At 40.7% G+C, this 17,311-nt stretch overlaps 1 protein-coding gene and 1 long non-coding RNA gene across 3 annotated transcripts in view; one reads left to right on the forward strand and one right to left on the reverse strand.

Moving 5' to 3' along the window:
• Positions 1–791: 791 nt before the first annotated feature.
• LOC117665337 (uncharacterized) lies at positions 792–5,418 on the reverse strand. The gene is made up of 2 exons (XR_004591315.2): positions 5,219–5,418; positions 792–4,020 (listed from the first exon to the last, which is right to left on the reverse strand). It is a non-coding gene; the product is annotated as an uncharacterized LOC117665337 (long non-coding RNA).
• A 67-nt stretch (positions 5,419–5,485) lies between these two features.
• Positions 5,486–17,311, forward strand: part of GALNT18 (polypeptide N-acetylgalactosaminyltransferase 18) — a 351,472-nt gene continuing 339,646 nt past the window's right edge. Inside the window, exon 1 of one of the 2 annotated variants that reach the window (XM_034417086.3) lies at positions 5,486–6,291. In XM_034417086.3, the coding sequence (XP_034272977.1) occupies positions 6,057–6,291 (235 nt within the window). In that variant the 5' untranslated portion in view covers positions 5,486–6,056. The remainder of the gene's footprint in view (positions 6,292–17,311) is intronic. The other variant, XM_034417087.3, reaches the window with a different exon arrangement.

The raw sequence follows: 17,311 nt of genomic DNA on the forward strand, positions 1-17,311 counted from the left end.
ATATGCCGGTTCTCTGAACTGTTCAAAATTTCCATTACCGGTTCTCCAGAACCTGTCAGAACCTGCTGAATTTCAGCCTGATCCAGGGCTGTAGGCAGGATAAAATGTCCCAAAACTGAAACCAGGGCTGCACTGGGTGCTGCATTTTAACTCCAGTCAGAGTCTTCTGTCCTGTCTTGAAGGATATCTTCAGTAGGTCTATATCAGGATTAATAAGGCCATGTGTTTTCCATTCCTAGATATTGTACCATTGATACCATGCAGTAGAATGTTGTCTCTGCCCTTAAGAGTTACTGTGTAATATTTGGATAAGGGAGACTTCCCCCTCCTCCCGCCACCTTACCGGCATGATATAATGATTTGAACTTGGGATCCTTTGTATATGAAGGAGGATCTCTGTCTTTCAGCTATGGTTTGCTGTGTGAGAGTATGTGAAGACATACCAGAATGCCCTGGTTTGAAACAGTACATTGAAGTTTATTTTATTGAAATCTCTTGGTAGCAAAAATATAGCTACCCCTGCTTTACATACTTAGTGTGCTTTGCTCTGAAGCTTTTAAATAGGTTTGAGTACAGGAATCAAATTCAGTGAGTCATGTGATTTACAAACTTAACAGAAGGTTGGATTGCCACACAAGAAAATAAGTCATTACAATATTAGCTGCCAGATTTTCTCTAAGAAACCACTGGGAAAGTAAAGTTCATCTCTCTTTGAACCAATATTTATTCCAAGTCTGGGAGACGGCATTGGCCAAAAAATATAACTTAGCAAAAAAAGAACAAGAAATAACTTTTAAAGAAAATATTGTTTTATTCAGATGTTGTCTATGTTCTTTCGTTACATTGACCCAGCAAATCTCAATACATTATCTGTATCCATAAATGCATTTTTGTACCTAGAAATGTTCAATGGTTACAAGAGACTATTCCCAAGTTAAGATTTCAGAGCAGTTTATCAGAAAAATACCATAATTTTATTGCTAGTGGTATGTTTAAAAACTGTACATAAGTCAAATAAAATAAAGGCAGTGTTGTTCATTTTGAGAAACTTCTGTGTTAAAATCTGAGGTTCTCAAAGATTTACTTGGAAATTATTTTTGTATAATTATGTACGATAAATTCAGTTAAGACATGGACATGGAAGCCTCTCCATGCAGGCATCTTCCTTACTGTTTCTTCCTTAGTGTTTCTCTTGCTTCCAGATTTGCTGGATAAATTGTATCCTCTCTGAGCCAACACTTAAAAGGCCACTCAGTTTGGTTACTTTGAATCGAATCAGACTAGAGCTGGATGGGGCCTTGGAGGTCTTCTAGTCCAGCCCCCTGCTCAAGCAGGAGATCCTATACTTGACTTACCCTTTCTTAGAACAATAACAAGAGGAAGCATATGAACTTACTATATGTACCAGCTGGCGTTTCCAAATTATTGATTAGAAAAACAAAAATTGGGTTTAAGATTTGATTTATGTAGTTTCCATTTTTTCTTTCACAGTTGACTTCTATTATATACAAAATATAAAGTCAGTTTTTAATAATTTAACTCGTATTCCATTCAAAGCTATCCTAAAACATATTATAATGACTACATTCCATTGCAAAGCACAATTCTATGAGGGTACTGTTTTAAACAAAATCATAAACAGCATACGGTTTTAATCATGGTTTATCAAACTAACTCTGCTTGGATGGCACAAGCGCTGATATACAAGGAAGTCTATTATATACCTTGGGCCCAGTTCTTATTTTCATATATGATGAGATAACAGTGTACATACCTTCAGCTCTTTGTCCCAATCATGGGTTACAGCAATTTGTGATCATAATCCCAATCTGGATCTACTCCCTCAGTTGGGAAACTAACTGGTGTGAAATTCAATGTACACCTATATCAGATCTTATACCAGGCATAGCAACAAATCCTGACACCCTGTGTGCAGTCCATAAATTAATGTAGTGGGAACACAGGGAGCTATTACCACAGTCAATTACACACTCTCTCAAGGATTCCACCCCAGCCGTGAACTGAGCCATGCTGTGCTAAGCGATGGCATCACTAGCCAATAAAGCCCAGCCATGAATGCCTTCTCCAGATGGTAGGTCAGCAATGCAAAAGCTGCTGTCTTTGGCTTCCGAAGGTGGGCTGTCATTATTTCTTCTTCTTCTTCTTTTTTTTTTAATTTGATTTATATGCCGCCCTTCTCCGAAGACTCAGGGCGGCTTACAATGTGCTCAGCAATAGCCTTCATCCTTTTGTATATTTATACAAAGTCAGCTTATTGCCCCCACAACTGGGTCCTCAATTTATCTACCTTAGAAAGGATGGAAGGCTGAGTCAACCTTGAGCCTTGGCGAGAAGAGAGCCTCTTCTCTCTTCCCCAACAGTAATGGTGGCCATTCCACTTGGATGGAAATGAAACCAGAGCTTTACCTATCTTTCATGCTTAAGGTATTTATTTAAAAAGCAAGTGGCTACATGTGCAGAACATCTTGCACCTAGTCAGTTTAAACAATGCAGGATTTATTTTGTAGGGGAGTTAAGACAGTTATGGGAAAAGAGCGCATTTGGTCAGTTAATGGTGCTGTGTATTGGCTGATCCCAATGGCTATCAATCTCTGAAAGAAAGGGAAGTGGAAATTGTACTGCAGTACAGGCTGCTAACAATCTGTGCCAGAACTACTTGTCTGAATACAGGGTGATGTTCTCTCTGAAGGTACTACCATAAAGAAACATGAGTTAGAGGAGGGTCTGGAAAGTCTCTAAAAGTCTACTTTTGGTGGGTATCCATCACTATCCTGAACTAGGGTGGTTTCATGAGATAACAACCATAAACAAGCATGTCCTGGACTAGATACTTGAATGTATCTTGAACTGTACAACTACTCCCCACAACTAATGTTGTATCTGGTGAATACAACAGCAAAAGGAAGCTGTTGCTATGGGTAAGAATTTTTGGATGGTTGAGAAACTAGCACCAAAAGGGACTATGCCTCATCATGACATGGCTCAGCTGTTGGCAGCCTGCCAATATCCAGGTTTGACTGTTTCTTCAAGGAGAGCTGGTATTTGGAGCTGTCTATCATTAAAGCTGGGTTGTGTCAGTGGTTATATATTAGTGCTAATAGAAGCGCAGCTCAACCCTACTGATCTGGCTGGTCCACCACAGCATAGCTGACTGGCCCACCAGAGCAGCTTCAGAGATGCTATCACTCTCCTGTCTCCTCGCTCTTCATGAAGTTTGGATGAAATAGATGTGGGTTGAACCACTACTAAAGGAAGAAGTGGAAGGACTGGCTGGCAGGAGAGGGCTAAACTTTGAGAAACTTTAGCAGTTTTGTTTGGAAAGTGTTAACAGTGATTAAACTCTAGAGATTCTACCTGGCATATATAACAACTGAACTTGGCAAGAATGCCAAGCATTAAAAAAATCCACAATGTGGTAGGGAAAGATCCTCTGTGAATAGAAGGTATAAGTGTAGCCAGAAACAAAGCATACGTTAATTAATGAGGATCATGTGAACCATACAGAATAGCTTAATTAATGGAGACTTTGCAGTATGAAATGATAATGAAACTGTAACAAGTGAAAAGAAAACTGAAATTTTGAGAGGCCCCTTTGGACTATGAGACCCCAATGAGACCCTAAACTGTAACTTGCTTAGCTTGTGCCTAAATCTGGCACGGTCAGCAGGTTGCCACGGGAACAGTAAGAAAGTGGTAACTGCTGGTGCCCATATGGTACTTTCTGTAAGGTTTAGCCCCAGCAGTGGAACTCTAGCAAATGCCCCTCTTAGGCTTACCAGAATGAGGTAAATTCTTGGCCCAGCATTTTCCACCTCCTCTCACTGCTCTTCTTTCTCTTCCTACTCCTCGCAGTTCAGTAGAGTTTATGGCCCATGAAGCTGGTATGACACAAGACAAAAAAGCATGCCAGGCTGTAGCAATAACAAGATCTTACAGCAGCACAGCAATTCTATGCAGAATCCTCCTCCAGCGACCACTCTGTGTTAGGTAGATGAGAACCTGCTCCAAAGAGAGGAAAGGAAGAGAAGGAAGAGGTTGGAAGGGAGCACAAAGTTAAAACATCCAGAAGCCCATGGAAAGTAAGTGCCACCTGTGAATATGGCATAGAGAACTATTTGTCTTCCAGGGACAATTTCATGGCTGGGGCTGCAGGAAAGGCTGCTCCAGTCATTTATTGTCTGAAGTAGCGATGGGGGAGGGGAGGAGGAAGGAGATTTCAGTGGTCCCGCCCTCAATTGTTGGAGGAATACATAGTAGAGAATCTCTGCCTCGGGGAAGAGAAATGAGCACAAACCACACATCATCCATGAACTTCAAGCAGCAGGTAACGTGCATTGGGTCTCATGGGCGGCTCTAGCAGGAAAGGCATCTGCAACAGATGAGATTGCCCAAGGATATGCCTGGCTCCTTGCCATATCTGGGCTCCCTGCCAAAAAACGCCTGGCCAGCATTGTTGTCATTCCAGAGCAAGCGAACGGGAACCCTGACTACAATTCCTTGATCTGGCTTAATTTGACACTATTACACTATAAGAGATGCATAGGTTAGGTTGCATTCAGTTATATAGCTCAGGAAGGCTCAGCAACCTTAATTCCATACATGTAAAAATGGAACATTACAGAACACAGATAATGGAGCTAATACACTGGCCTGGCAGGGGAATGAACACAAAAGTACTTCCTCTTTTTTTTTCCTTACAATAAAACAGCAGGCTAAGACAGCTCCCATTAAAATCTTTTCTCCGGTGACTTTATAGCTATCGCTAGGCTTTTAACACTGAAGACCTGCCTATTGAATACTTGGGAGTCAAGCCACCAAGCGTTTACAGGAGCAAGGAAGGCGGGCGGTTGGATTTTCCCCCTCCCCACGTTTTGAATCCATCAGGCTCTCTTTGATCGTTCCTAATCGACTACTAGACCATACAAGGAAAAGCTTTAAAACACCTTTACAGAATCTATGGGGATTCTCAGTCATCCAGAGCTGAAGAAGCTTCTTGGATGAGAAGCGAAACGTCTTCAAAGAAAAAAAACCCAGAAAGTCCAGTTGCCTCTCGAAAAAGAAAAGCCCCTTTGGGACACCTTACAGAATCGATGGTGGTATTGTGGGCGGCTGATAACAAATAGGAACAGATACTATACTAATAGCGAGGGATAAAAGAGGGAAGAATATGGAAGGAAAGCCAGACGTGGTAAATTACCTGTGGAATTTATCCACGCAATTTTCGCTGCCTCCTTTGACCTCCGCTGCAGATTCCCCCGGGAGCCGCCGATTTACACGGACACAAACACACTCGCCCAACGGGAGCCTGACGGCTAGAGAAAGCCGGATCGGCGAGCAGGTGGGCCTCCACTGAAGCTCTCCCCTCCGAAGTCCCCCGTTGGCCAACCGCTTGGCGATGCCGCGGAACTCTGGACCAGCTCTTTCTCTTTATTGGACGAGAGGCTTGTCAATCCGCCCCCATAACACACCCGACTCGCCTGCTTGCGGCTTCTAAGGGGCGGCTTAAGGAGCGGCGGCTGCTGTGAGCTGTGCGAGGCGGCACGGCGGAGAAGAAAGTTTTTGCAACACTTGGGCACCTGACTCTCCGCATCTCTCGCCCGTGCGCGCTCTGGAGTGAGGCTGACCAAAGGGAAGCAGCCGAGCCTGGGAGCGGACAAAGCTTCGGAGACAAAAGTTTTCTGCTTCTTTCCTTTGGTTTTTCTTGGATTGGTTTACAGCCGGGAAGATCCCAGCAACCGAATCAAGCTCTCGTCTTCACCTTTGCTTTTTGGCCGGGGGAAGAAAATGTCCCTTGTCTGTGAAACAGGTCGCGATTTAGATGGAAATTCGCTGACTTGAGCCTCGACCCTTTTTTTTTGCAGAAAGTGAGAGAAGGGTGTTTAATTACGCACCTAATTATTGACTTTTTCTTTCTTTCTTCTTTCTTTTTCTTTTTTCTTTTTTTCTTGTGCTGCCGCCTGCTCTTCTCCCACCCCGCTTCTTCTTCTACCGGAGCCCCAGGTTTTTGTTTTGGAGCTATATGGAGGGATCTCAGAATGGTTTGCAACAGGAAAACCAAAACTTTAGTGTCCACATGCGTGATTCTCAGCGGGATGACTAACATCATCTGCTTGCTCTACGTGGGCTGGGTAACCAACTACATTGCCACGGTTTCTGTGAAAGTTCAGGAGCCGATCTCGGAGAAAAAGTTAGAGGAAGACAAAGGAGACACTCTAAGGATTATAGAAAGGCTGGACCACTTGGAAAGTGTCATCAAGCAGCACATCCAAGGTACAGCTCTCTCGCTTCCGCGGTCCCGTTTCTCTCCTTCGACAGATCGTCTTCCCCATTTTCCAAGTCTCTCTTACTCCCTAACACCCCCCCCTTTAAAAAAAAAAACCCCAAAAACCAAACGTTGCACAGGTTCCGTTTATGTGGAACATGGGTGTTTTGAGGTCACATTCCTGCTGCCAGAGGCGGGATGGTGGACTCTGGTCCGAGGGGAGGATGCGCGGGCAGGGAGGAGGTGGGGGGTGGGGGGGAGAAAGAAAGAGCGGATAGTTAAAGGGGAAAAGAGATTCGTTGAGGAGAAGAATCGGGAGCTTTGTTAGGGACGGGCTCTCCTGGATCGGGCGAAGGTTCTTGCTTCCTGGCTGCCTCCTTCCCTCTCAGCTAAGTCGCTGGGTGCTGCCGGCTAAGTCGCTGCCTGCCTGCCTGCCTGCCTGGCTGGAGCGAGAAGCTGAGGCGGTGGGGGCAGCGCCCACTGCTTGCTAGTTTCCTTCCTCCGTGTAGCTCGGTAATTTTGAAGCCTTGGGGAGGGGGGGCGGCGAACGAGCGACAGGCAATTCCTGACAGGAGGCGGTTTGACGGTGTGTGTGTGTGTGTGTGTGTGTGTGTGTCCCCTCCGTTTCCCGCCTTTCCGAGAGAACCGGCGATTGCGAAGAAGCGGCTGGTGCCCCCCAGGCAGAAGCTCTGCCGGTGGCTGTGGGTAATCTGGCGCTTGACAGCTGGCAGTTTCGCCCGAGGGAGGGAAGAGGATATCGGGGAACCTCTTTGCTCGGCCAGAAGCCCGATCCCGGCGGAGGATCTAACCCGATTCTCGGCGTCCGAGGAACGGCGTCTCCTGAGCGGGTGGGTTGGGCTCTCGCTGCCTCCATCGGTGTAATAACCAAACCGGCTTTCGAGCCTGTTGAAGTTGCTCCGTCGAAAGAGACCTCGGGAGATCTTCTCTTGGGAAGATCTTGGCACGATTCGCTGGCATCGGATTAAGCGTCTGATCTTAGTTTTCGTTCCCACCAGCACTTCGGGTTGTGCTATGGCTATTTATTTTTTTTTTATGTGTCGTGTTCCCGCCCCCACCCCCCCTTCTCTATCTCCATCTCTGCTCCTAAAAAAGCCTGGCCTAGTTGTGTTAATTGCCTTTGTATATATAGATTGCAGTTTATTTCGGCGTTTTGTTTCCTCCCTGCTCCGACTGGGAGGAGAATAGTTTGGGAAGACAATCTGAGATGATTCTCAATCTGGGTAATGGCATTTTAATTTGGTCGCTGTTTGACTGCTTCTGCTTTAGAAAGGGATGCTGGGGAAGAATAAGCAACATCATTTCCTTGCCAGATGTGGTTCTGGACCATCTCTTCCTTTTTGCTTCTTAATACGTTATTAGTTACAGAAGGCATGATATATTGTCTTTGTTTATCCTCTGATGGAGATGGGAGAGGACCACATGCCTTCAAAATGTTTTAAGGGCTCATGGCCAAGTGGGGGTTACATTATTTCTGTCTTCCCTCTTTCCCATTTTTTAAAAATGAATTTCCTGGAGGGGAAGCCCTTGGCACATTTTCAGAGTCCACACTGCTTTTGTTTCTCAATATTTTGCCCAGTTTTAATCAGATAAAGAGACCAGGTTCTGTTATTAGATTTATGCAGAGTTTGTCCATAGGGCGATCACAATGAACAGTTTTATTCTTATTTTTGTAATTGTGACATCTTTTCTAAGGGGAAAAAAAGGTCTATGAAAAATAAGAATGTTTGATAACTTTGGTTACCAATCTTTTGGGCTGAGGTCCTGCAGTATTCAACTCCTCAGTCCATCCAGACAGAATTTAGCTAGTTTGCGACAGCTGGCAAATGGATTCCTTTTCTCCTAAATCAATTTTGCCAGTCTGACAGAATGCTCCAGTTAAAAGCATGAACTTCAGTGGAAACATATTAAAGGCATACACAGCACACATTCATTAGCAGATTTCTATGTATAAAGGAGGCTTTCCGAAGTCCTTCTGGTTCCTTGGTGTAATATGAATGTAAATACAATGTAGACTTCTTCCCCTTCTGTCTATTTACTGGCTACACCTGTGCAAAGGTATTTCTTTTTCAGAAGGTGGAAATATCAGTCCTAAACTCCCCCCCCCATCTTGGAATATGGCCTTGTTATAGAACTTGTGCTACTAAAATGTTAAGCCCACTGTAAGTATGATGTTTGTATTCTGGTTATGGCTGTTTAGAAGTAGAATTCATTCCTTGGTTTTCCCAGGCTTTCCCAGAAGAAGCCAAGTTAATGGAAGTTTTGATGACATCACAAAGTTTTCTTTCACCGTTGACCTGGCCTTTATTCAGCAGCACAAGTTGAAGTCATGATTTTTGATACCTTGTTTGTGCAAAGATTGGGCAGACTCCATGATAGAAAAAGTGCTTTGCATGTAGGATTTTCAGCTGGCGCTCTCAGATGTTAAAGAATCTATTGACAACAAAATTGAGAGTTCCAGCCATAGCTTAGAACTGCCCTGATTTTTATTTATTTATTAAACAAATATATATAGTGCATAATGTCATAAGGGCACCTTATAAGTTATGTGCTATTGAAAATGTAGGAAAATATAAAATGGGTCTTTATTGAGATGAGCCCTAAATAAATATGCAATGCAGATCTCAAAGCAACAGCCATGTTGCTCTTGGCTTAAAATTCTGAATGGGGATTAACTAATGACTTGACAAACTTGGGTTGGAATTCAGACATGACATCTGATAACTGCTTAAATTCCTTTTGCCTATTTTTTTAAAAATGTGTCGTCTTAAGAGGGAATCATTAAAATTAATTAGCTGAATATAATTTTTTAAAAGTAAATCAAGACAGATAACATTGTAGTGTGACTAAGTGGATGATCTTCAAATACTGCAAGTTTTTACTGTGAATTTGTTAAATACAGTAATTATAACTGTAGGCGACCACTTGCTAAAAAAGTGGTTTACTAAATAAAGTACAGCGGGCTTGGTTGTGCCACACCATTGAAATTGAAAGCAAGAATGACTAGGTTCACGCAAAATACAAAATCATGTTTGGTTGTTTTCAGTTTAAGGAGGTGTACAAATCCATCTAGAGACTAGGTACTTCAGTCTTCCTATTTGTAGGGTGGGGGTTATAAGATCTGGGCTTTGATTTCCATGGTGTTATTAGAGTTAAAGCTGAGAAATAGCAACCTATCTATAGCTCTCTAGAGTAGCCAGTAATATGGTACCTTTCCAATATGGTGGTTGGGAATTCACCTGAAGAGCAGTGATTTAGGGGGAACAGATCTAAGGAATTGATAGGTTAGCTGCTTTGGTTCGGTTTTTGTTTTGGTATGTGTGTACCTAACTTAAAAAGTTATTGACAAGGTTTTTCAGTAGGCATTTATGCAAGTTGAATTGGACTTCATTTAAGTCAGAGTGGAGATATGAAATTTGGAGAAAGTACTTTGATATTTAAGGATGAGTCAATGACCTTTCAATATTTTGTTTTAAATTATCCATAGGTTAGAATAAGGAATTGTCAAAACACCTGCATCTGCTTCATTGTGGAACAAAAGTCTATGAACAAAGCAGGAATTTTATTTATTTATTTGTGTTCACCTTTATTTTTTTTAATAAATAACTCAATGTGGCAAACACACACAATACTCCTTCCTCCTCCTATTTTCCCCACAACAACAACCCTGTGATGTGTCTGGGCTGAGAGAGAATGACTGGCTCAAAATCACCCAGCCAACTTTCATGCCTAAGGCAGGATTAGAATTTATTATCTTATTTCTAGCCTGGTCTTAACTGCTTTACCAAACTAGCTATGAATGAATGAATGAATGAATGAATGAATGAATGAATGAATGAATGAATGTTAGATTCATCATGATACATTATCCTTGCCAAGGATTTCATTGCAATGCTTTAAAAAAATACTTCTACTGCTTTTAAGGCAGAGATATCAGGCTTAACCAAAGGTCTGAATAGCAGCTTCCAAGTTATCCACCAAAGTTGTGCTTACTGAATCAGTGTAGTAGAGTATTGTAAAATAATTTAGAACTGTTTAAAAAAATTCGTATGCTGTTTTCCATTTGTTTTCCTATATTTCCAAGTCATTGAAGAATGACTTGCTCCTGAGGTTGATCCAGCTTTGGTTCTTCGGTGCAGTGCAAAAGAAGGTTGATACAGCTAGTTGATCATTGCAGTTAACATTTTGAATTTTTGAACCACACTGCATATTCCCTTGCCTGGAATCAGATCAGAACTTGTTCTCTGCTTTGCTTGGATGGAGCTATCAGGCCTGTGTACATTACAGAATAAAATCCCAAACCCTGATTTACCTCTTTTTTCCAACTCTGCTGCCACCATCACTGCTGTTCTTTGTTCAGTCAGCAAAATAATGAGAAGAACAGAAAGTGGAAAAAGCAGCTGAGGGGAAAAAAATAAGCCAAAATAATTATCACACTGCCCCATTGCACTCAAATTTGCTTGTTACTTCTTGGCCTTATGACTTGAGATTGAGAAACTATATTGAGTAGATAATACTATGGATGGATTCACATTATCATGTAAAGCCATGATGCACTGAGTAGTATTTTGGATTAGCATGCTTGTTTAATCATGTAATTAGTTTGTAGGGCACTCAGTTACTAAAGTGGCTTTAGGCAAAGTATTATATATTAATACTTAACACCCCCCCGAAAAATAAAAAAACTGATAAAAAATAGCATATTAAATTTTCGGGGAAAAACCAGGGGTGGGTTCTACTTACCTTTACTACCGGTTCACAATGGGGCTGCACGCATGCGCAGAAGCATTTTGATGACGTTGGGGTGGGAGGGTGGAGCCTCCTTCTGGTTTTACTACCGGTTCTATAGAACCGGTCCAAACCGGGGGCAACCCACCACTGGGAAAAACATGAATACCATGGAATTAGATTACCGAGTAAGAATATCAGTGAGATGAGTTGCATCAACTCTGCTAATAAGATTTCTGAAATATAATTTATGGGTTCACTTATTTATTAATCAAATATACATAGTGGCCCATCTCAATATATGACTCTAGGCAGCTCACAAACAATTAAAAACAATATAAAAACAGCAAAAAGTACAATTTAAAAAATAAAAACAAAATGAATCACAAAACCATACCGCAAAATTCACAGTCAAAGTGAGTGCACCTATGTATAACAGACAATGCAGCCACTTCACAGGCCCTTCCACACTGCCTGTTGGCAAAACAGGGCTTTGTGAAAAGCCAACAGAGTGGGACCACTTTCTTCTCCAGAGGGATGATGTTCCAGAATGAGGGAGCCATGACAGGAAAGGCTCTCTTCCTGAACCCCGGTGAGATGGCACTCCTTGGCTGACAGGACCTGGAGCATGCTGCTCCAGCTGGACCTGATATAGAGGTAATAGGAGAGAGGCAGTCCCTCAGATGGAGTTAGTGTTGTGTGAACCTAGTCTGTGCCCTTTTTTATATTCTCATGTAAAAGTGAAAATATTTTTGATTTTAATTTAAAAGTAGTTCCTCTATGTAATATGGGAGGGAATCAGTGGTGGGATTCAACTGGTGTAACAACTGGTTCGCTGAGCACTATAGGTCAGTATAGTGCAGGGGCAGGTGGGGGGCACCTGATCGTTGGAGCGAACCGGTTCACTCTCAGCTGATCATTGGAGCTACCGGTTCGCCTGAACCGGTCTGAATAGACTGAATCCCACTCCTAGAGGGAATCCATGGATTGAGAGGGAGGAGGAGGAGACTATCATCAACTGACCTATTGAGGCAACCAAAGTGAAATTTATTCACAAGTATCAGCAGCTTAAATCCACAGTAATGAATGAAATTGACACAAATTATCTGTTGGAGTTCTGAATAGCTATATTTTAAAATAAAAGAAAACCAGAGTTTGATTTTTAAAATATCTGAAAGGAGATTTTCCTACGATGAGCTTTAGTGAAGTTACCTAGTTTGATAATAAAACATCTGCAAGAAAACAAGTTCAGAGAGTACCAAGGACCCCGCAGTTCAACTCTGAGCTCATATATTTTGATTCAAAGCACAATTTAGTGATTATCAGTTGCCAAAAAGAAATTTTCTCTTCAGATATAAATTATGTGAGCAAAGAAATAGGCTGGGGCATGGTGTTCCTCATATAATGAAATGTATTTTATTGGTAACTGTAAGTAATTATTGTTTGCTTATTTTGCTTTAATTTTCCCACTTTTATCTATTTTAAAAGCATTGCAGTTAAAGTGGTGTGCAATTATGTACAAATAAAGAGAAGGGAAAAAATAACAATCAGGCACCCAAGCTGTAAGCTTGAAAAGAAGAAAAGACTACTTGAACATGTTAATAGTGTGTGCAAATGTTAAAATAGATGTAAATCTGTTTTGCAAAACAGATCTTTGATACAAATTAAAGTGTGTTTGTAAGAAAAAGAGAGGGGAGTCCAGTTCCAGTGATACAAAATCAAAGGGATGCAAAATCTATGAAATTAATTATCCCTCCATAATAGAGGCTAATATAATAGAGACTTCCAATGGTTTTCTAATGCTACTTAGCATGCTGATCTCTCTACTCCACCTTTCTCATTTCTCATTTTCCATTCTCCCGTGATAGCCACTGTGACTAGAGCAATGCCAAACCCAGTCTGTTTTTTAAAGATTGTGGATGCTGCTTATCAACCTTCCCATAGGGCTAGTGGACTTTAGGAAATTTGGAGGCTGGCAAAGGTCACCATGTCTTGAGGGAATCTACACTGTTCAATATATTCCAACTGTAATCTTTCCTATATTACTAGTCCTTTTAAAGCCTTCTGTGAGACTCTGCTTTTTCAGAGTCCGACTTTTTTCCATAAAGCCTTTAATAGAATCCCCTATTTGTCATGTTCTCCATAACTGACTCTGTAACTAAGACTAAGGACATTTAACTGTCTCAATGGTGTATTATTTCATTGCTTCTATTTACGTTTGCTTCCCCTGTTATATTTCTTGTGTCAAATGTTGGGATTGGAAGAGCCTAAGGAATACCTGTCCCCTCGTATTCTCTGGAAGTGCACATTGACAGCACTGACGGAATAAAATAAACATGAGGTTGATCCGGTTGTGAAGCATCCTTTTATGAGTGATAAAATGTTGGAATTGTTTTGTATATTAACTTGGAATGACTTGGATAAAAGGCTGCCTAATATATGAACTGAAAAACAGTCCCCATTGGATTTCTTCAATTTTATTTGTTCTCCGTGCGGTATTAGTCTGTTTTTACTTCTAGCAGCAAAACTAGAATGTCAAGTGAAGTTTACAACCTAGTTAGAATTTTTAGTAACAAGGGAGTTTTTCCCCACATTCTAAAGATGTAAAATGTCTCAACGTCCTTCTCTTCCCTCACACCTCACATTTCGACATTTTTAGGCAAGCGGGCAGATCAAGATTTGCTTTAATAACGTGAAGCACGATCCAGACAAAGATACTTTGGAACCTGATGGATTTCTCTGTGACAGAGGAGTGCCTGCCAGTAAAATAAATTATCTTTAAAATAAATTGCCTTTTTTGTTGCAGCTGCAGTAATGGAATCTAAATGTTATTACCTACCTGCAGGGATGTGAAATTCAAGGTATCTGTACATTAATGACATAAAAACCTTTTAGTGTTTTCACTGAGTACGTGTAGAAGAACTTTGTGTCAGAGGTAGGTCTGCAAGCTATGTTCAGCTGTTCTGTGTTGCATGTATGTGACTTTGAATCAGTATTGACTCCCAGTGACTGCCTGGACTAGTTAGTCCCTGTAATTTTCTTGGCATGGTTTTTCAAAAGTGGTTTGTCACTTCCTCCTTTCCAAGGCTGAGAGAGAGTGACTGGCCCAAAGACACCAAGCTGGCTTAGTGCTTAAGGCAGGACTAGCATTCTTAGCCAATTTACAACCTGGTACCTTAACTTCTACACCAAACTAGTTTTCTTTTTGCCTGTTAACATAAATTATTATACATTCTTTAAGCTGGTTTGCAAGTTTGAGAGATGCGTTTGTTTCAAAAATGTATGACTTTATTAAAAGAAGAAATTGCTACAATGTTTTCAGATTTTCAGTGTTTTTGTGTTAGGTTTATGTGACAATTGAGAGAAAAGGGTATTTAGGCTGTTGGTTTGAGCTCAGAGCTTGGCAATTTGGTTGCAAACATTTCATCACTATTCGAGGAGACATCGTTAAGTGTGTTTTGAATTGTGCTTCTCTGTCAGAATACAGGTCTTTAAATACCTTTTTCTGAGATGCAAATTAATCTGAATGTTGTTTGTTCAGGTATTTCTGAGTCATGGTCTGATTTCAGAGGTTTGATTGGCTGGCTGTTGTTGCTGGGCTGTAGTTAAGTACCATCTGTGTGATGCAGATTGGGATTAGAATTGTTATCTAATGCTTCTGAGTCATGGTCTGGTTTCAGCTTGTTTGATAGTTTGAGTGGCTAGCTGTTGCTACTGAGACATGGTTTGATCAACAGTCCAAAATCAGACCATGACTCAGAAATATCCGAACAAACAACATTCAGACTAATTTGCATCTCATAAAAAGGTATTTAAGGACCTGTGTTCAAAACAAAGCACAATTCAAAACACACTGATGATGTCTCCTCGAATGGTGATGAAACATTTGCAACCAAATTGCCAAACTCAGACCTCAAACTAACAGCCTAACTACCAACCCAAGCTACTAATATTCAAACACATTTCAGAAAAAGGTATATTTTTTATAAACTGTTCTCCTTGGTCAGTCCTTTTTGTCTTTATCTGAATCTCTTTGTTCCGAATAACTCGTCTTGTTAGGACATGACAGCCTAAATAAATTAAATGGCAACTATGAAATCCTAACCAGTTTGTTAACAAATGCTGATTAATCATGAACACTACTGTTACAAGTGTGTTCCCCCTGCCAGTAAGATTAAACAAACTCAGTTTTGTCTGTAATTTACCTCATGCTATATATGAAAACTCTGGGGTGTTTTCAGGTTAATCTGAATCATGACAAATTTAGCTTTTGATTTTCTTGTTCAGTGGTTTGTTTTCTGATAATTGTAAATTCCTTTATGACAATTTACTTGTGTGGAGAAATACTGATCTGAAAATACTTTTAATTTACCAGGTTTTGAATATTGGATGGATATATGTACAAATATTTTCCTGTGCTAGTATTTAACAATAAACCCTTGAGTCGTGAAAAACCCAAAAGTATAATAGTGATTTCTAGCCATGTTTGCACGTCACAGTAATCCATAGTTTAATAAACTGTGATTTATTATATTTAGCCAATTTTCTGAGTTTGACCTTTGACCTTTGAATTTTACACATACATTTCAAATATAAAATGCAGCTGATTAGTTTGTTGTTTCCTGTGAATCTAACTATGAATAGATTAACACTGAATAACAGGAAGACGGTTTGTTTAGGTTTTCATTACCTAGTGCTCTTTTATCTTTTTGCTTGCATACTGTGCTTTTAATAGCAATGTAAGAAGGATTTATGAAGCATTAATCTAGGAAAATGAACCACCTGGTGCAGAGACAACATAGTTTTTAAAGCTTTTCAACTAGTCTATCAAGTCATAACTTGTCATAGACATGTAAGAAGATCTGGCAGTCCCAATATAAAACGGATGTATTCCCTTCTATCTTTAGCCTGGAAATATCCTTCAGACTCTGCCTGTGCACAGTAGATCAACAAATTGGCTCTCTTACCAATGTTTTACAAATATTTAATTAAATTTACATGCCACCCATTTCGCTGTTTGAGGAGACTCTTGATAGTGCATTCAGCATATTCAAGGAATACCAAATACTGAAGTAAATTCATATTGTACAATTCTTTTAGTGCTTCTTACAATTACTCTGTTCAGCTTCTGTGTCTCTAACCAGTGTTTGTTATGCAAAAAGCAGGTATGAAAACATGTCTGGAAATGTAAATTTCATTACAGGTAGTCCTTGACTTATGATCACAATTGACCCAAAATTTCTGTTGTTAAGTGAGACATTTGTTAGGTGAGTTTAGCCCCATTTTACGATCTTTCTTGGCACAGTTGTTAAGTGAATCACTGCAGCTGATAAGTTAGTAACCCGGTTGTTAAGTGAGTCTGGCTTCCCCATAGACTTTGGTTGTCAGAAGGTTGCAAAAGCGATCACATGACTCTAGGACACAGCAACGGTCATAAATATGTGGCCAAGCATCCGAATTTTGATCACATGATCATAGGGATGGTGTAAAGTTCGTAAATTTGAAAAACAGTCATAAGTCACATTTTGCAGTGCCATTGTAACTTTGAATGGTCACTAAATGAACTGTTGTAAGTTGAGGAGTACCTGTATCTACCAACAGCTACATGAGATGGTATAACTAATATAGATGGGCTGGTTCATAGGATGAGAATGTTAAGTGGGCTGTTTATTTTCCTGCATTAAAGAGGCAACATACCATTTAGACACAGTCCCATGTCCTCCCATTACCTGTTATTTGCATCCTAATAACCATAAAATCATATGCTAACACAACAGACCAAGAACAGTCTAAGAGAGCAGTGAAAGCTATGGAAAAGTAAAAATGTATTTAGGTAAATATCTTATTCAGTACAGGTAATCCTCGATTTACAACCATTTGTTTAGTGACTGAAAAAAGAGACTTATTCACACTTATTACCATTGCACTGGGGGTGAAATGCTCCTGGTTCAGACCGGATCGCCCGATCCAGTAGCGATGGTGGCGGGTGGTTCGGAGAACCAGTAGCAAAAATCCCTGCACCCCCCCTATGCTCAGCTGAGTCGCACGATCATCAGAGGCTTTTTTTTTTTACTTTTAAAAGCATTTTTTCTACAACCTCTTCTGACGAAAAAAAAAGCCTCTGATGATCGCGCGGCTCAGCTGGGATCCTCAGAGGCTTTTCAAAGCATTTTTTTCTGCAACCTCTTGGCCGAAGCGTTTGGTCAAAAAAATGCTTTGAAAAGTCTCTGATGATCCCAGCTGAGTTGCCTGATCGCCAGAGGCTTTTCAAAGCATTAGAAA

The sequence above is a fragment of the Pantherophis guttatus genome, chromosome 1 (assembly GCF_059756535.1).
Source record: "Pantherophis guttatus breed Tessera chromosome 1, ASM5975653v1, whole genome shotgun sequence".
Taxonomy (NCBI): Eukaryota; Metazoa; Chordata; class Lepidosauria; order Squamata; family Colubridae; genus Pantherophis; species Pantherophis guttatus.